We start from the raw sequence: 21,773 nt of genomic DNA, 5'->3' as shown, positions 1-21,773 counted from the left end.
GTTTTTCAAAATAGAAATATTTTTCCACATTTTAATCATGATCATAACACAAGGCACAGAAATTACCTAGTTTCAGGCCGTTTCACTTTTGATACTGATGTTATGACTTGCACAGAAAAACTTTGTGTTCTATTGTGTGAATAAATTATTCTTATTCTTATAGTTTTGACGGGATTTAGCATATAACATCACTACACCTTCATGCTCATCCTTTTCTAACTTCCCGCATGAGATTGTTACTGGGCTTGTATACCGGGTGTCTCAGGTTAATATTGTGTAAATGGTTCTCACACGGTCACTCATTGTCAGCATGATCACGTAAATGTCCGATGTTCTTTGGGTGTAACGAAGATGCAAGAAAATGTCATCACATCATGTGACATAATGGGTGTTTTCACTCGCGTGAGAGTTTTTGTATTATAATCCGGCGAAACCATCCACCGCGATGACTTCTTTCTTCCGACATTAACGCAGAGCCCGGCTGCTTGCTGCTGCTCCTCGTTGCGAAAATGACGGGTGACTTAAAGTTCAACTCTGATGACTCAATCCGCTCTCAACTTTCGCCACCGATGAGATTGTTGTAAACTCTCCAAAATTCGGTACACAATGGGTGTCGTTCTTTTATTGAATACCCACGAAGTAAATCAAGTCAATTTCAGTCAGACTCTTGCGGTTGACAATAGTTATGACTGTTTGGTACGAGAAGTTGAGAATCCTCAACAAGGATGAAGGCTTGCAGCAATATGGCACGGACTCTGCACTTGCTGTGTTGACAACTTTAAATTGTCAGTGGATACATCCATCATGTGAAAAGAGACCCGATTCCAACAGCATTGTATTCCAGCCGATTCCAACTGTATTCTCATTGTCTCATCAGGTGCACAATTCGTGACACTGTGGAGCAACCGAGTTTTCTCCTGATGAGACAATGAGAATATCTCTTCACCTAGATTACACTATACTTTGTAGTCTAGGTGTCACTGACGTGAAAACGACGTAAAGAGTTCATTTCAGCTTCTTCGTCGCCAACTAAATTTTGTCTTCAGACTAACATGACTCCAGATTCCAGGTGTCAAGTCTACGACAGCGTCAGAATCCAGACGCTGTACTAAGAGGAAGGTGAACTGGAGCTAAACTCAACATTCGCATTGAATCAACCCTTCCTACCATAGCTACTATGTGTAATCAAAGGTCTCTCGCTGGGTGTAGAGGATCCTGCAACCGCCTAATTTCAGCTTGTCAAGTTCTTAAAACTCGCCACGAAGTTCCTGAATTACCACTCAGTGGCGATCTTTACCGAATGAGTAAGACGATGAAATTTACATTTATGGATAAAATGAAAACTCAGCGACCCAAGTCGCAGTAGTAACATTTACCTGCAATTTTCTCCTTACTCTGTAGATTTCACTTTTTACCATAACACCATATGGATGTGTTAAACCGTATTGGAAAACAACCACGTATCACTTCATAAACATATTGTGTTCCAAACGTTAATAGTCTATCGTTAAGGAAAGAAGATATCTGTTTTGTTCGGATCCTAAATGAGAGAGATACACAATCTGATAATCACTCACCACCTCAAAAATTATTAAATCACTTTTGATTGTTAGTGTTTGAGTTCCGATAGATAAACGGAATTGTATTTAAATGTATCCACATCTGTTGGGCCAATTTTGCAGACAGTGCGAGGGTTTTTATAATACTTTGTTCGTTCCGAGAGAAGGTGAACATATTAAAATTTATCGATGTCCGTTGGGTTGTTTTCTTCAGACAATACAAGAGCGTTTATGAGCTTTAAGTTCTGAGAGATAAAAATAATTATATTAAAAAGCATCGATACCCGTTGATCCGTTTTCTGCAGACAGTACGAGGGCTTTTGTTCATTCTGAGAGATAAAAGGGATTATATTAAAATGCATCGATATCCGTTGGGCCGTTTTCTGCAGACAGTACGAGGATTTTTATAATACTTTGTTCGTTCTGAGAGATAAAAGGGATTATATTAAAATGCATCGATATCCGTTGGGCCGTTTACTGCAGACAGTACGAGGATTTTTATAATACTTTGTTCGTTCTGAGAGATAAAAGGGATTATATTAAAATGCATCGATATCCGTTGGGCCGTTTACTGCAGACAGTACGAGGATTTTTATAATACTTTGTTCGTTCTGAGAGATAAAAGGGATTATATTAAAATGCATCGATATCCGTTGGGCCGTTTACTGCAGACAGTACGAGGATTTTTATAATACTTTGTTCGTTCTGAGAGATAAAAGGGATTATATTAAAATGCATCGATATCCGTTGGGCAGTTTTCTGCAGACAGTACGAGGGCTTTTATAATACAATATATTGTAGTAGTTATGCCATGCGTGTACAGCGGACCAAGCGAATACAGACCTGTTCGTAGAGAATAGTTTATTGGCCCCGGGAGCTGAAATGGATCGTAACTGCTAATCCAGATCTAATCCTTCTTATCTAATCCAGATCACAAGGTCACATGTAGAACATCGTCTCGCCGGGAGAGGAAGATGACTGGAGATGGTTTACTGCTAATAGGTTTAGCTCGCGATAGCCCAGGCGTATAGCGTACAAAACGTCGGTGTGTGTGTGTGTGTGTGCGCGCGCGCGCGCGCGTATGCAGGGGCGTTCGAGCGCGAATTTACAGCGATAGTTTGGCAACGTTATCAGCGGCACTCACTTCATTAAGTCCGTCAACGTGCAGTTAACATGTTTATACGTAACAATACGTGTATACGTGTAAAAATATGTGAACCCTGTCATATTAGAATCAACGTGTGTTTTACCTTATCAGTTAAGGAGGAATTCTAATGTACTTTCATCATTTCCGCTCCATTGAATCCATCAGTCAAATGTGTCATGATGTGGTGGTTTTGATTTAACCGTTGAAAATTCATTTCTATTACAGACTACGCGGAATACCTTTATAAATAGCGCGCGGGGCGCAGACTCAAATTTGAAGTTTAGAAAATTGTGTGCCGCTGGAAAGGTTTTTTTCAATCAACTCAGTTTTCCTATTAAAAATAATAAAGCCGACTTTTAAAATGATGTATTATGAAAACAATGAATATTCTTATTATGTTGTAATAAACACAAGGCAGTTTGGATTATCGAGCACAAGTTTCAGTAGGTTTCCGTTACAGTTCGTACATTGAAACCTACTGGCACTGAACCATCTGGTTCCTGGAAGCCTCTAGAATGTAAATTCCAAGAATTCAAAAGGTTTCCTGGCATATACTGTCTTTGGAAACTCCCGGTCACTAAGAGCTCTAAGCGTTCGGAAGCCGTCCGATTCTGGTAGTTATCAATAGCCTCTAGAGAAGTTCGGAATATGGAAGCTCTCTGCCTCTAGTACTTTGGTAGCTGCGTGCCTAGGAGCTCCTCCCAGTCGCTGGTAGCTCTCGTAATACCATTTAACTATGATTTGAGAGAATGGTAATTATTATGCCATGCAGTAGAACACAGAAACAATTTTGTGAACTAATGGCTTTGTGTTACGTGATATAATTGAGTAAACACTGCAGTGGATCAACTCAGATTGTTGTACTCCATTTCGGCCAAGTTTTATACGCATCTAAACCATTTGATAGGTCGAGATAAGCCAAAGCCAATAATGCAGCTGTTGTTGTGTTCTCGAGAGAAGGTCACGTTGTCGGGACTGCCGATGAAACGGATAACAATGGCTGTGTTCCGAGATAATGTCGTTTAAGGCTGTAAAACGTTATCTCCCGGCGATAACGCGACATCTCCCAGTCTGTCGCCCGCGATACTGGTGAAGTGAACGTTCTCTGTTACTGTGGCTCAACTGTGTCACTGTCTGTGTTTTAGAGAAGTGTTTTGTGAACAGGGGTCTTACCGCTAAGGGTGCAAAATGGACAATGAAGAATTGGTATGTAGATTTTCTAAAGCAGTATCAATTAGAAATATTCCGCCGATTTTAATAACATGTTCCTTAGAGGTAAAAACTAGTCATATGCTTGCCAAAATAGCAAAATCATATTATTTAATTTTCAATTATATAAATATACAAGATTGAATCAAAATTTTGTGTAAATTCTATTTGGAACCACAATAAACGTACTAAAAAAGAGGTGGTCTAATTTTGATGAATCGGTATGCAGAATCATCCATTAGATTCATTAGTTTACATGTTGTAAACCCAGTTTGTTATAGGTTTTTTTAAAAAAGACATGATTTTGACAAAAACACATACTCCGCTGATTTTAGTAAAATTTTCTTCAACGATAAAAACTAGTCATTGCTTGCGAAAAAAGCACAAATAAATTTGGTGGTACCATAAAAAAACATGTAATTTTCAATTATTTAAATAAAATACAAGATTTAATCAAAATTTGGTGTACATTCTATTTGGAGCCACAATATGCGTACTAAAAGAGAGGTGGTCTACTTTTTATGAATCGGTATGTAGAATCATCCCTTAGATTCGTTTATAGTTAACATGTTGTAAACCCAGTTTGTTGTATTTTTTTTAAGGAATGAGTATTTTTGAAAATAATGGTAAATCGGTAGTACTACAGCGTGGGGGTTCACAGCACCTAATCTAATAGCACCTAATCTCACAGCACCTAAAATTTAACCGTCTAATAGCACCGATTCTCATAGCACCTAATATTATAGTACCTAATCTCACAGCACCTAAGGAAATGCCCGAGAGTCGCACGGCACCTAAAGATCGTGCTGGAGTTTTATAGCACCTAATATCACACCACCTAAAAGGGAGTGGTGGGGATCGCCGGAGGGGTAGGCCGCCACCACTGTTCGTGGCCAGTGGGCGGACCGTCCGTTGAGTCGCGAGGTTGGGGGAGAGCTCTGAGTTGGTTATTGACACGTGCTGTGCGGGTTGCATTAACGCGCTCGCCGGAAGAATTGAAGGCGGGTGGACGTTTCGTTTAGGAATTTATATTATGACCTATTATGTTATTTTTTACCGGATCCCGGCGACCTCTCTCACACACACTAAACATCCCACTTAAAAACGTCTACCACATTAAAATATGCCCCTTTATTACATCTGAAAAAGTTTGACGGCTTAGGTAGTATTAATCTATATATTATAGCGAAAGTGAGATATTTTAAGATATGTTTATTGATTGTGATAATCAAAAATATGAAGAAAAACACAGTTTTCTTTAAATTTAAGCTTTCTCCAATTTAACTCCTCCTAATTCAAAAATAATTACAGTTAAAAATATAATATATCATTTGTTGTATGTTCTCTTAAAGAACGACATACTGATAATTCAGAGTTCTAAGTTAATAATTAAAGGCGTAACAAGTTTTTTGGGAAACTCATTAGACTTGTATTTATTTATAAATCACGCAATTGGCTTATTACTAATAGTCTTTACTTATGAGTGAGGGTGCAGAACAAGCGAGGTACACAGTAACTGTGCCGGAACCTTACTACATTTATGGCTTAATTAAACACACATACCAACTTGCCCCGTGTGCCAAAATCACAAGATAAAATATTGACAGTTTTATTTTCACACAAACCACAACAGGAAAATGTTTAAATTAGGCTTGTATGATTCTGGTAAATATATTAATTTAAGGAAAGGCAATTAAATGATCCATTTACCCAAAACAAACATTTAATTAAACTTATATTTGTAAATTCACTAACAGATAATTTGAGGGAAATTAATATTCCTCAAAGCGAAGCGGCCGAACACCTTCCATAATCCTATCACCATCGTCTTTGTTATCGGTGTTATATTTTCACTGTTTACTTCATGTTCAACTGACACAGTCTTCCGACGAATTTCTGTCCCTCAGTCAAAATATTAGTAGTCTCTCTACAGCCTCCCCCAGCAATCATTCATTGGTTCAAGCGTTATCAATAACTATTTTTGTATTCTCTACAACTTTCATCCAACAATCAGGCGTAGTCTTTTCCAAAGCTTCTTTATAAATTTTGTGATAGAATTAATAGTGAACTACTTATTATTTTTGCGATATGTAAATTAATTTAAGCCCATATTAGTTCAATCGCGTGGAGCTTGACTGTCACTAGAAGTTCAACTTTTTCATGTCTGAACTAAAGTGGACTCCTTCTAGTAAACCATCCTGTAATTTCTGCCTTATATCTTTTGCTCACAGGTGCTTTAAATATTTATTTTGAAATTATACAGTGTATTATACATAGCAATAACTACATCTTTCATTAATATAATCCACCCATAGGGGTAGAAATGGACTTGGAATTCTTAGAAGACCTTCCCTATGTCCTATGTACATAAAATGTGGCACACCACATTTGCCTCATAACTTTCACAGAAAATCACTAGCGTCTTTTATGAAGATTAACTACCCATAGCGACTGAAATATAAAATTGCAAAACCCTAGAAAAAAGTATATTATTATTTTTCATCATCCCGCTATCCGAAAAAAGTTTAAATTTCTCTCACACACACACACACACACACACACACACACACACACACACACAGTTCTCGTCATATAAATTGATTATACAACGTATGTTAAAGAAGATAAACCTAGATTACTCGTTTTCATGGAAGTAGTACCCGCTATAAAAAACTACGTTTTGCTTTGTAAACTTCCCTTCCTTACTTCCTTGTAAACTTCCTTTGTAAACTCGGGGAGCCCATTGTCTTGATAATGTTTTTTAGTCTGCCTAGATCAGGTTATTTCATGCAACATCTTTATTTTTCTTTCTCGGATCGTAATGGGCTTATTTTAAATATTCAAAAGAATACTTTTGTCTGAAACATCTAAAACCTTGCTAAATCCAAAAGTACAAGTGACACATTTTATTTTAATTTTTCCAGAATCCTCTATTGATGATCTGACAAACCATGTGCTTTTCACATGATTGGAATGTCGTACTTAGTAATGGAAGAGTATTCTCTACCCAAAAAACTCGTTCATGCATATTTCTCCATTTCAGTTCATAAATAAACATTTTACTCTACAGTGAAAAAACAACGTTCCACAGTTAGTGAGATTAAAGGTCGAAATCAAAAATTATTGGTATAGTGGGGAACTGGACCAAATGAAAGAAATTTTTTGTTTTTGGAGAAATCGACAAAACTTTCTACTAGTGACAGGCTTGGTGTTAACTATTTAAATCTCTAGAAATGTTATAAAAAGTCCGTAGAAGATGCGAAACTCACAATGTCGCAAAAATATAAAATAGTAGTAACCAATATAAGGCCTGGGGAGAGGTTTTTAACGCCAATATAAGGCGTTTTCGGTGCAGATAAACGAAATAATACAACCATTGAGCATCTCAATCGACATTATCAATAAATATCACTCCAGGTAACTTAAACATTTGTTTTATCAATTTCGGTTAACATCAAATAAAGGGTAGTATCAAAAAGCCTCGTGTTAATAGAATGAACTTAATAAGAAATTACCATATTTTGAAAGAAAAACATTTATCTTTGTAGAAGTCTCAATTGATGAGGTCATTAAAGCTGTCAAAAGAGTTAAAAACTCAGAAAGCAAAGACATTTATAACAAATCTAACATTATATTTTAACGAATTTACCATACGTTTTTGAACCCATTAACTATATGTATATCTGCCCGATTCTTAAGAAAGGGTCTAGGAGTTTCCCTGAGAGCTATTGCCCAGTATAAATTTTACCTGTCCTGTAATAATAGAAACTGTTTTACATGATGAACCTTTTGCGTATCTGGAAAATAATATCAATCTAAATTTATTACAATAGAAGAGGTAAATACACCATTGATGCAGTTTTATTCACTAATTAAAGAGGTCCTAAACACTTTTGAGATTAAAAGCCTTTGCTCAGGTAACATATTTTGACTTGAGCAGGGCCTTAAAACTTAACTATTACGGTAATTATGGGAATCCGGCTTTAAAGAGTTCTTTAAAGACTATTTATCTAACCGCAGGCGAAAAGTTTGTTTTCTATTAATGGAAATCGGTCCAAAAATTTGGTGATCGGGATTGTTGTACCTAAGGGTCAGTCCTGGGCCCTATTATGTTTTTATTATATATAAATTAATTTCCTACCGTTGTTAGGTTAAAATCTCTTTTATATGCTAACGACACAACTCTTTAGAATATCCATAACAAACTTTGACAAACTACAAGTTCTTGTCATTGAATCAGTTGAGAAAGCCTCAGTGTGGTTTAGATGAAATTGGATCTTTACTAAATGAAGTCAAAACTCAAAACATTTGTTTACTTTACGACAAACCCCTACAATTGACACACCAAATTATTTCTTTTCTTGTGCTAAATTTCTAGGAATATTTTGGTAGAGTAATTTTCTTACTTAGACGTATTATAAATTGTGTTACTGAAAAATATTTTAAATCTGCATACTATGCCTATTTTCAGTCAATAAACAAGGTATGGCCTAATATTATTGGGTAATAGCGCTAAAATTAATGAAATCGTTATCCTGAAAAAACAAAGCTATCAGAATAATAACAATATCACAACCACTAGAACACTGTGAACCACTTTTTATTAAGCTTTGGTGGAAACTTTTATAAATTTATATATTTTTGACTCAGTATTGTATATTACAAAAAACATGTCATCATTAATTTTGACTAGCAAATTGCATAATTATAATAGCAGAAATAAATATAATATTGTTATTGAGCATTGCAGATTAAACAAAAAACAAAATAGGCATGTTATAATTACTCAGAAGACAAATTGCAATATTTGTTGTATTTTTCACGAGGCACTCCTGCTGCGTGCCTCGTAACTGTGCAGTGTGCCTGATTCAAAGGTCTACACATGTGGTATTTCCTTGTGCCTTGTGCCAGTGCACTGAGTGCTGAGACACACTGCATGGTTGCCAGGTTAATCTCCAATGCCCGTTATGTAGGCAAGTGAGCCAGGCAATAATTAGAGTTTATGTCTGATAATTATAATTTTTTATATACAATAAAAAAACCGAGATTGAAAGCCTATTTTTGTTCTATATTATAAAATTTTATTTCTTTCCTATGTAATACATCCTGTATAATAGATTACAATGAAATGGATATGTTATTAATAGTATCATATGGAACATTTTAAGAGGTATTGAGATTTGCGTCCTAAACAATTAATAACTTTGATCCTCAAAAATCAGGAAGATTAATTTTAACAACAATCAGTCTACAAGTAGACTACGGCAAACTTCTTACGACGCAGTGGGAGGACTGAGAGTAGTCGATCTCACTCAGTATATAGGCTACCAGCAACAAAAGTGTTAATATACGTTTTGATGTTGTCGTCTTGCACTGTATGTCATATTATATGGGTCTTCTGAAGCCTTACTGTATACTTGTTCTCAGTTTTTTCAAGTAATTTTCTAATAGTCCTCATCCTCTTTTTAAGTTTCACGACTTGTTTAACATGGTCTCATACATTCATTTTTTAATCTATGAATGTTCAGCTTTGACAATGTAATTTAAAAATTAATTTAAATTTTGTTATGCAATCATTACTAAGAGAGATATTCGCGCCAATACACCAAAATTCAGAGATAGCAGGCTGATTAATAATTTTTATAAAGACTCATAACAAATTGTTATTTTCTTTGAACAACCAAAACAAGACACGCTCTTATAAGTGCGGTACTGGCGCAATCTGTAATAAGATATATATCCCACTAATATTATATAAATGCGAAAGTTTGAATGTTTGTATATTTGGATGTTTGGATGTTTGTATGTTTAGATGTTAAGATGTTTGTCCTCGAATCACGCTGAAACTGCTATACGGATTGTGCTGAAATTTTGAACCGGTATAGCTTTTGGTCTGAATTAACACTTAGAGTACTGTTAACACTTTCAGCTGAAGTTTATCAAAGAGGCAGAAACATGTGTTTACATTTAGATTTGAGTAAATATTGAATTATTGTAAAGTGCTTAATCAGTAGTGTAATGTAGATTGCAAATACGAAGTTATTTAATTTTAAATTTAGATTGCGCCAATGATTCAATAATCCATCTAATACAATAGAAATGCTATTTATACGCTGTTATAACAACTACCTTATTGTATAAAGCTGTGAATGTTTGCACATAACGTAAATCTAATCTGGTTACTTCCTTTAACATTGTGTATGGCCTTTTTACTGTAGTTATTGAAAATCAAATGGAGATAATATTGCCTAATACTTGAAGCATATACCCCTAATACATATTTAGCGATCGGTAAAAAATATCAAAATCACTTAATCATCAAAAATTTAACCTAAGTTAGATTCCGAAACCAACGTATGAGACCATTGTTTTTGGTTAGTGCAACAGCATAAATCAATTGTGGAAACTGTAAATAGATTAGACCGGGGGTGAATTTAAACGACCAGAACAGACCCATATTGTCCGCAGCAATTTTTGAGTTGTACGATACACTTACGTCATTGGGATAAAAAGGCTAACTCTTATTGTTACTGAAGCCATCGAAGAACTTCAATAAATTAACATGGAATGTGGGAGGGAAATACTAATCTTATAAAAAATGTTTCACTTTACGACTTCAGGATCCCAAATCTCTGTTCTTTAAAACTTAAATCTAAATTGGATCAGGAGATTGGATTAGCTTTGAGTGACTATCGATTATCTCTAGACTGTTTATTATGTTATAGAAAAAGAATACATAGATATATTGTCCAGTTTTTCAACAGAAAATTGCGTGCGAAGCCGCGGGTAACTGCTAGTATATATATATATATATATATATATATATATATATATAAATTTTGCTGTCTAACGTATCTACTGATCAAGCACCGTTCTGAAATTTAATTTGTATTAAAATGTTTCTGCCTGTTTTACGAACATGAACTGAGTGTCAACAACTTTTAAATACTCAGTTAAAATTCGATTATGAAACAATATTAGAATAGTTTTTAAAATTGTAAAATATTCCAGGCAACTATTTTGATCCACCTCTTCTTATAAAATTTCTTAACATTTCAACGGATTACTAAAAATTTGTCGAAATAAGATATGTTGTGATTTATTTTTATGTGTATATGTAGGTCTTATTTGTAATCGTACTATGGATATTATTTCATATAAGCCCATAAGCCAGATTGAAAGAATTTAGACATCTTCACTTTTTTTAAATGTATACTCATGCCATTTATAGACAACAACAATATGCAATTTTTAACAGAATATTAAAAATAATATTCTTAAATCAATTTTTCAAGTTCAAGTTAAAGTTCAATCTTCTTTATTATCTAAAAAATACGTAATATAAATAAAATTTACCTCCAGTGCACCTCAAGTCGCGCGTGCGGGAGTTCAGTTGAATCATAATTACAATTATCTTAGTGTTCATTGTCCAATTCATATTTCCATAACATTGTCTTCACTTAAACTAAAATTCATAAACTAGTTAAAAGCAGTGTAAATCTAATAAATGGTATACCACGAGATTATTATAATATTTACTTAGAATAAAGCAGCATTAAACAATATGTACAAAAAAATGTAATTATAAGCATTACAAATTTATAAGCAATAATTAAATAGAAAAAAATTTTATGGGCTCCTTAAATTCACCCATTTGTTCCTTAAAAGTAATATCAAATTTTTAAATTGAGCCTTAACGGTATCCTCCATTTTGACAAAAACTTTTTCTTGCAATTTGGCCAAAACGTCCTTAGTAATTGTTTATTTTTGCTATTTACTCTTACCGAGCAGCAGTTCTTACACATCCATGATTCACGACGTGTACTTGTCCCATGCAATTCCATGTGCTTTCTAAAATATCAGCACAAACGAAGTGTAGATTTGTTTTACATTGAGAACAAACAGGCACTCACATGAGCAGAAGATCGTCGCAATCGGCACAATCACTCATCTTGATAACACGGAGAACACCATTGAGTTAAATATTAAAAACTAATATAATCCATTTTTATACAGTTTTGATTTTTTTTACTATAAAAAGCTCAGGTTAGTTCCGTTATTTTATGGAATGAATTATAGAAATTGCAGTTTGACTTATAAGTTTTATATAGTAATTTATAAAATAAATATATTTTTTAATGCAATGTAAAGAACCGCCTATTTATTAACGCTTTATGAAGAATCGAAAGGCTTTTATTGAAATGGTTTGTTGTGCGTCCGTCTGTGCGATAACTCTTATTATAAAGGCCCTAGTGACTTCAAACTTGGTACATATGCTCTTATTGGTCTAAATAAGAACTCTATTGATTTTAAGATAAAGAAGAATCGTCTGTGCGCTACCACTTATGTTACACTCTGTCGAGTCTTTCAATGCTTCTAACATCGTTCGGGTTATTTTAAGTAATCTCGTATTTGGTTCACAAAAACATCATATATGTATAGTACTTGTATTCATTATAACACTTATCTAGCAGTTTGGCATGAAATAGCTAGATGTTTCGGCTGAAAGTATAAAACTCGTGAGTCAAAATTTCACTGTTATAGAACATTGGGAGGTTAAAAAGCTAAACTATAGTTCTTCTAATGGTTGAAAATTCCCTATGGATGTTACATTTTAATCCAAATAAATTTGCTTTTTATTTAAGTCGTGATACTTACGTCTATAAAAATATTTACTTTGACGTAGGGAAATTGCAGAATAAGTGATGAATGATTTAAGGCTTTGCCTATTTTTATATAGATTTGAGTGCAAATTATTACCGGTTTTCAGTGCACGGAATATACGATTTGAACACATTTAATTCCAATGACGATAAAAAACGTATATAAAAAATGTAAAACCCAATGAAATTAGATGAACAAATAATTTACATTATTGGATTCTGTGCAAGATTTGCGGTTTGGCCTAAACATTCATTCAAATTCAAGGTAATTAATTTTTGGTGCCATTATTAGTTGTAATCAACAACCGCCGCACGCCATGCGCACGGACCCTTCTCTTGTGCGAGGAGACAATTGTCTATCTCGTGTCGCCTCGCCTTGTGCTGTCGATCTGCTCGCCCTGCTGTAGAGGACAGTAATGGCGGGTCGTCGGGAGCGGGGTGAGGGGCAAGGTTGGATTCTCCTCCATCCCATCTGTCCCCACCAAGGCCCCTTTGGAACAAAGCGAGAGGTGCTGTGACACTGAAACTTGAAACAGTCTCACGGCACCTAAACGAACGTGGATCGTTGCACAGTACCTAACCTTATAGCGCCTAATATCACAGCACCTAAATGTACGACTTTTTTTTCTGTAGGTGGTATGAGATTAGGTGCTAAAAAGATTAGGTGCTATGAAGCCGCACCTACTACAGATTACGTACACGTAGCTTTTTGACCCTGATCTCATAGTATCTTTATCCTTGTGTCTCCGCACGATGGAGTGTATCAACGGTTGAAGGAAGACTGTATCGCGGTGTGGTGTTGCAGAATGCGGAAAGTGTGAATGCAGAGGAAGGAGGTATGGAAGCGGACGCCAACCAGGACTTCCAGGACTATTGGAACGAGATTAGGATCATCCAGGAGACCAAGCGGCTGGACGAGTTCCTGGATGAGGAGTACGGTGGCAGAGATGACGGTAAGAAATCTGGCACTAAAACTAACACCACTAATCTTTAACATTTACGTAATAAATATTTAAACAATAATGGAGAAGTTGTGCCGTATAACAGAATATGTTCAGTTTTATTTAATTGCTGACATTTCTACTCTTGCTGACATTCCTGACAAATGTCTACTCTTTTTACAATTACTAATTCGTATGAACTCATTCGGGTCAATAGTTGGTCACATGGTTGTCTCATGCTGAGTGTGTAAACCATAGTTGCCGTCAGCATAAACTTTGAATTATGACTCACAAGTCACAAGTAAGCAGTTGTATTGACATGAATGAGGAATAGAAGTGGGCCCAGTGACAATCCTTTAGAAACCCCTCAACTGTATCTTTTCTAAACAAAATATATAATTAAGTTTCTGTAACGCCTTCTGGTTTCATTAAGAATAAAACTCAATTATTCAAATGCTGCCATAACCTTTAATCTGTATGGGTGTATCTTTTTAACAATTAATTGGATATTATGTAGTAAAACACGAACGTCTATAAAAATGCACTGACCTCTGTAAAAATTTAGTACCGGTAGTATAGTTTGTTCAATACAAAGAGTTCTACAAACTCCATGGCATGGCTTGAAAAGATTTAAGCGTATAGCGTATCATGAAAATTATATTCATTAATATCCTGTGGTGATTAAAAAAAATCCCGTTAAATTCTATGTAATGAAAAAATACATAATACATTTTGCACCTTTAATTTACCAACAAATCTCTTGGAGCTTTTCCTCTACATGAAAATACCACGACATGTTCTGCAGGAGCTTATTCCCTTATTTTTTGTTTTATTCTGACGTAATAGGCAAAATTATAAATGACCATTGGAGAGTAAGTCCGTAAATTGTATTTCCATAGTTTTAAACTGTTGTGGATAGGAATTGTTTAACTTCAATGTCTTAAAACCGACGTAATGCATTTTGAAAGGGATATTTTAATTTCTACAGAAATTTCCAAAATGTATGTGATTTATTTACAAGAGTACAAAATAATTGTGACTGAGTAAATATAATGGATATGCCAACACTATTTTAGTCAAAGTGTGTAATATAGTAATATTTGTATCTGTAGGCAGTGATTTATGTATTATATATTTAAGAATGCAGGACGTATTATGTTGCTAGGTACGTTTTGATTATTGTAATATACAAAACGCGCTGAAAATGTTTGGTAGGATCGAGGGACAGACAGTTCATTAGGTTCATCAGGAATATCAGTGGGTACCCTTTAAGGATGACAAGAGAACAATTAATTTGTAGAAGGAAACAGGATTTTTCGGACATTTGCCATCGTTCAGTGATACAAAACAATCAGTAACACTACGTTTTTTTGTATCACTAAACGATGGCAAATGTCCGGAAAAATTATGTTTCCTTCAAAATCCTTCCATCGTCAAAAACAAACTTCAGTTAATTTGTAGAGTTTAACAACGTCGGGTAAAAGTTGTCAATAGACCCTCCCTCCCCTCCACCGGCTTTGTACAAACATTGGGTAACAGTGAACGTTCTTTACTCAAAAAACCGTTACATAAAAACTGATGTTCCTTTCCTGGGAGAGCAGAGAGTGAGTGGCATCACTGATTAGGCAATGAGTGTGTGAAGGCAGTTTTATTTGGGTGAATGTGCTGTCGAACACGGCCTCTCTCTTATCACTAAGTGATTAATCTAAGCCTTACAGGGAACCGTTGTACGGCGTATGTACTGATGTAACGTACATGTGACTAACGTACAGGACACTTGAATCAGTCGTGTTCTGTAGCACACGTCATAGCCATGAGATATCTGTCTTGTAACTCGGTAAGATTAACGTGTGTACTGGTTGTAAACGGGATAGAACATTTCTTGTACGACGCTTTCTTGAAGTGCGCAGGTTAGTCAAATGTTTAAATGATCCAAGTCTGTAGCTACATGTGTCACGTGTTAATATGTATCATTACAGTATTCAGTTTGTCCACAATATTATGTATTCTGCGATTTTTTCGTTGCTGCCATGATTACCTATAATACCAATGTAAGAGTGTTCACTTACGCTCAGCCAAATCGCTTCGAGTGGCATGCACCATGATCAGCCTCGGTGTTGCCTATGTAGAAATAAAGCTTCATGCTAAAGTTCAAGTAATCAATTCGTTCTCGAAATATCGTTCAGATAGACATACAGAAATGAAATATTTCCAGACCCTCAAGTGAGTAGGTTTCGCTAACGCTCAGCCAATTAATACACATTAAAAATGTATAATTGCGATGATAGCACAATATCATAGTTTTAAATGGCGAGAGACTATTATATTTTGGTTATAATTATTATGTAACTTCTAGTTCATACGTAATACTAGTTTAATATGTAATGTATAATGTATTACGTATTATTTTGATTCTTGTAAAATATTGACGTATTATTGTTTTATTACTACTATTTTTATTGTATTGTTACTTTAGTAATACAAGAGAAAACAATTAAATAGTGTATAACAGCATTAAGTTTTGGATTAATCGAAGAAATTTTAAATGTTTTTTCATCTCTGAAAGTATAATAACATTATGATAGATTTGTTTTCAAAATTAAAATACAAATTAGTTTATAATAATCAGTAATTTTAGTGATTAATTATTTTACAAAATCCATCCAGGTGGATCAAATGTTGTTTTATAACTGATGTTACGTATCTTTTAAAATGCTAAAACGTAGAGAAAACTCTTTAATCTATGTCTTATCCGAAGATAGTACGATTGTAAATATTTGTAGTTCTAATAGAGAGCTACAATAAAGCATTTGTAAGTGAAACTCGAACAATAATGGCTCGGACAAGTACGAGTAAATATGAAGTGTACGATTGCCGAAGTCAGGTGTCAATATTGATCCTAGGTGGAGGGAGGACAGATCTGCCCGTGTTGTGTAAGGACAAGGCAATGACTGGCCGAGTGTCCTGGAGGAAGTGTGTCTGAGGCTCCTGAAGGCCTTGTTTGCAAGGCTGGTTGATGACATTTCAAAAGACCCGGTGATTGCCTCACAGCAGCACACCCATCACCCGTAATGTTTGATTTGTCTGCACCTGTTTGTGGGTTTATTGCAAGAGTTGGCGTAGTAACGTTACTTTTCATCTCATTCATGAATAGAGAAATCCTTTATTTCTAGTAATGCGTCAACAGTAGTAAAATGTGTGAAGCCCCCCAAGAACTGTTGCGTCAAGAACTCTGGTTTAGAAAGTTTAAACCATCTCTTGAGTCTGGTTTAACTCATTTTTAAACTTAAAAGCCTTTTTTCACAAATCAACGTACGAGTATTTTGACTGGTTTATAATTAACTAAAATGTGTTAATGCCTAAGAATGAGGATAAAAATAGGTTAACAATGCTTACTGCACAAATAGCATCGCATAATAAATTAAATAAATAGTTTTTTTTTAGGAGAGTTCGATCTCGTCTTAATCCTTGTTTTGCTCGTCCTTATGGGTCACTGACCTGTGTAAAGATCTTATCAAAAGATAAGGGGGTAAGTCGATACAGTACAAGGTCGATAGTACTGATAAAAAGTGGTACGGCCACAGACAGGATTTGAACCTGCCTGTGTTCTAACTCAGACCCAAAAGACAGACCCCTTAGACTGTTCGGCCACAGTCACTGCCAGTGTAATTGATTTTCCGTAATAGGCTACTTCAGCAAAAATCGGATTTTCCGCTGGAGGCGAAAAAAAATCACTTAGTCTTCAGCTAGCTTTGAAATTCACCTGCATCTTATCGTTAACCTTCTTTATCTCACTTGATTTGCGGGTCGATTTTTTATCTTTTTTATTCCTATTTCATCAGCTGTTTTCCCCTCAAAGACCTTATTCCACCAACTTGCCGTAAGTACAGTCTGGTAAGAATGAACCCTTGTGCACTACACAACACGCGTCAGACGCACCAGAGAGGGCGAGACACTCATTTCTGATACATGGTTGGTCTTTTGACATCCAACCTATTCTGTTGTGAAGTAAGACTGTATGGGTTGTTCATCGCCACATATTGATTACTTTGAATTTTTTCCTTATGCTTTGTTGTTTTTGCAACCTGAAAAAGACGACATATCAGAATTTTTGAAACGTACTGTTCTTTTCTGTAACTTTGGCAAATGTCCGAAATCCTACTATCGTAGCAAGTAGTACATACAATACATTTGAGTGCTTTTGAGTTAAATGGCTGACTTGGTGACTTGTTGAAAATATTTATTGCACATGTAACAGTAAAATACGAGGGTTACACATGAGAATTTGAAAAATAATAATGAAAAGAAAAACGATAACATATGACAACACAAATTGTAGAGTTTTTATGGCACATTGGTTTTCTTAAGGATAAATAACAACATTTAACACTTTTAACAGAACAACGTTCAGTTGTGTTCCCACAATGCCAGAGGTGTGTAAGCGGGCGAGAGAATAATCGCTAGCCTAATGACCGAGATGTTCCGCTAAATACCAGTGAAACCAGAGTAATGGAGTAATGGAGGAGGCAGCGGTAAGTGGTGCACGGCTGGTGCAGCGGTTGTTGCGGTAATTGTCGAGTTATGGCGAGAGACGCTGCATATTAAAGTGTCAATTATGTAAGTGTAGACTGTAGAGAGTAAACCTTGCCTGTGGTGTCCTGGAGACACCGCCGTAACGGTTCAAGGCCGACTCTGATGTTTATTGATGGGCCTCATGAAATTCGATTTGAATATTTAATGCGACCCCTTTCACTTCCATTATTTCTGACCATTATTGATTGGAACTTTGTAATCGGCTGCTTGTTACAATTTGTTGTGCTTTTTTAATGACCGGCCCGCGTGTAGTGACAGATCGTAATCTGTTCCAAAACGATCTTCCCACAAACACTCCGGGCGTCTTCTAGTTTAAATGCAGATATATGCAACAAAGACTAACATTTCCTTGTTTCTGGTGTTATTTTCAAGTGTGTGTCACAGGAGTGAAAATGTCGCATATTCAAGAAAATTCTTATTTTTCCTGTAATTTCACAATTTGGAAAATAACTCGACATTTCTGCTGGCATTTGAAGCATTTTCATCCAAACCAAATCTTTAAAAACAGTTTATAATAGAAACGGTAGTATAATTCGATTTAACTCAAATAATTGTTCTCAACTTTTCTTACACCCCACAAGAAAAAAAGGCTTTGTCCAGCGGACTGGTTTTTGTTTAATTTTTTGCGCATAACAAAAAAAGTAATAATAAAAAAATGATGAAAAATACAAAAATTTGTATAATAATGAAAAATAAAAGTGATGAAATAAATTATTTTTTCCTTTTACTATTTAATTTATAATATAGATCATATGCATGAGTGCTCTATTTTAACATTTTACGTATTAGTATGTTGCATAATATTTACTCAGAGTTAATTTCAGTAAAGTGGTATTGTATAACAACAAATAATTAAACAGTTTTAAAATTTAAGATGCATCGTTATAATGATGTATTGTCTTGACCTGTGTTACATTACGGTTCTGTTACTTGAACATTATACCGATTCCACTTACTTTTTGTGTGTTTTCGTTTAAACTTAACAAAAACTTAATCTAACCTTCCTTAACTGTCTCGCACATGTATTATCGTACCTCACTATTTCAACTTACTGTAACTAATAAAAAAAGTAAAGATGTAATTTTACCAGGCGAAAGTTAGGGCTAAGAAGCCCTCCCTTGGGGCCCAACGGCTTAAAGGTGACTTCCGAACCACCACCAACGGTCGAGCAGGCTTGCAAGGACAGGATCGCTCAGCGGTCACCCATCCAAGCAGCAGCCACGCTCGACGTTGCTTGATCCGGTTATCTGGCGATAACCTCCGTACCCGCTACACTGTGCCTACACCTGGAGTATATTGCTCTTGAGGGAAAACAACGAAAACTACCGATTGTCACGGACACGCTCCGGTCCGCCTGAGGGCAACTGCACAGATCAAAGCCGCCTGATCTTTACTCGTTAATAAGATAAACCGACACAGCCTACCACAAGAAAACATGTTTCATTGGTCAATGTATGTTTCATTAATGATAACTACAAATCAAAACTTTTATTGAAATTTACAGAACAACACATTACAAATAATTTATTGTTGGGTGCCCACATATAGTTTGAGAAATCTTAGCAATTAAGTAAATCGGCAACTATAGTGCTACCTATCACACGGCTTCTAGGCGGCGGTGCAGTAAAATTATATAAAGAAAACTATACTAAACATACAATATAACTTATAATTCAGGAACAGAACAGGTAAATAAACTATTAGAAAAGCAACAAACACACACAACCACCAGAAAATTACATAATAAATACGAATTATGACATTACTCAACTATAAAGGAAAAAAGAAAATCAAATCCACTCTAACACTATTATTACATTTTAGTAGAGGGTCTGGAACCTGACGCTGTCACAGACGTGACTCCTGGAACCTGGAGTCTATGTCCGCTTGAAAAGATAAAAAAAATAGGTTACTCTGCCGTGATCAGCGCTTTGAGATCGTGTCGAAAACATCGTAGTGCACTAAACTGTGCATCTGATGAGACAGTGAGAACACCTCTTCATCTAGATTACACTGGATTGGTGTTGGGTAAACTAATCAGACCTCTTTTGTAGTCAAGGTGTCTAAGATGTCCAGACTGTTTTGAACGTATTCGTCGCCGACATTATTTTGGATCTCTTCTGACAGACGTTGGCTCCCCGGAGTCAAGTGTGTGATGGCGTGTTTTCAAACGCTGCACCAGGTGGAAGGTGAATCACTAAAAGTAATTCTGCATCGTGCTACGCGTATTTTTTTATTAGCTTTCTGTTATCGCTGTTTTTAGAGAATTAGGTCGGAACCAAAGACCCCACTGAACTCTCAATGGCTAACACGCGCCGACCAGGATGGAAATGCTGCAGGGCGTTATGATGTAAATACATGTTCCCGCCGCTGCTCCATTACCTGTTTGCCTGATTGTCGGCATGGACCGTGACAAAGGAGGAGGCAGAGATGGGTATGGCTGCGGGCACTCGTATATTCATGTAGTTATGTAACTCGGGGGACGGGGTTGGGCATGTTGCTGCTGGGTACTCTGCCCACACGGGCATTAGCATAGGTAATGTGTGTGCGTGGACAGTGGTAGACTGACATGTTGCCAACACTGATCTGACAGTAAGTCGCTTCTTTGTTATCACGGTTGAATTGTACCTTGTACTTAGTCGAAACAATACATTTATAAAAAAAAACTTAACACGCATCATTCACCTCAATGCATTTGTTCGTATATAAGATTTGAAAAATGAAAATGAAGACTTTGAGAACAAAAGATACAGTATTTGATCACTCCGAAACTTTACTTAAAAGTAGTTTCTGTATTTGTGTGTTCTCGTTGCCTACTTAACAAGGCAGGAGTGTGGAATAACACTGAAGTACAAAATTTCAAGTCTATACCAAATTTCATTCTCGAATGTTCTGAGAAAAAAGACAGCCGTGCAGAAAATATATTTTTACACCTCTCCCCCTCACCACGGCAGACACGGATCACTTGTACCAGCCTACATAGTGATAGGCTTCTTATAACTTTTAATTTTCTTAGAATCGGCATAATTTGAAGTCTACGGATGAAAACTTTCTCGACATATATTGCTACATTCACAGTTTTTCATCAAGTTATGTTTCATAGCAGTGATTACATAATTCGCAAAAGTCTTCACACTAAATTATCTACTAAGTCATAATGATGTGTTTTGGGGTAGTTAAGGCTTCATGAGTTACTATGTCATATGTAAAATTGACATCGGTTACAAATAATACCAATGTAAAAATATTCGCAAGCAAAATGGCATTTATTGACTTGCGCCATAGTTGAGCCAGTGTCGCCTATATAGTAATAAGGCTTCATGCACAATCTCAGGTCTACAGATCAGCTCGTCCATGATATATACTGTGCGTACAGACCGGCAGACCTACAGACAGAGAAGAAATGTTCTTAGTCCTATAAGGGATAGGCTTCTTTAACACTCAGCCAATACAGTTTCTTGGCGCTATGTTCTTATCTATTAGGTTGCAGCATAGGTTAAATTATCCGAAAGGGACCTTCTTAAAATTGTGTAGTTGCCCGTCCGTCATTCTTGAAATCGTGTAGTTGTACATCCGTCCTTCTTGAATTAGTATATTTGCCCGTCCGTCTTTCTTGAAATCGCGTAGTTGTACGTCCGTCCTTCTTGAAATAGTATATTTG

The 21,773-nt window shown here is 35.8% G+C and overlaps 1 protein-coding gene across 5 annotated transcripts in view; it reads left to right on the top strand.

Moving 5' to 3' along the window:
- The window catches only part of LOC124363309 (rho GTPase-activating protein conundrum-like), a 118,476-nt gene that overhangs the window by 59,632 nt on the left and 37,071 nt on the right, over positions 1-21,773 (top strand). For 4 of the 5 annotated variants that reach the window (XM_046818545.1, XM_046818544.1, XM_046818542.1 and 1 more), the window contains exon 2: positions 13,384-13,531. In XM_046818545.1, coding sequence (XP_046674501.1) covers positions 13,417-13,531 — 115 coding nt within the window. In that variant the 5' untranslated portion in view covers positions 13,384-13,416. Of the gene's footprint in view, positions 1-3,774; positions 3,913-13,383; positions 13,532-21,773 lie in introns of those variants that run through there. The other variant, XM_046818543.1, reaches the window with a different exon arrangement.

This window comes from Homalodisca vitripennis, chromosome 5, assembly GCF_021130785.1.
Source record: "Homalodisca vitripennis isolate AUS2020 chromosome 5, UT_GWSS_2.1, whole genome shotgun sequence".
Lineage (NCBI taxonomy): Eukaryota > Metazoa > Arthropoda > Insecta > Hemiptera > Cicadellidae > Homalodisca > Homalodisca vitripennis.
Note: the sequence above shows the minus strand (reverse complement) of the source record. Positions and strands in the feature narration are given on the sequence as shown.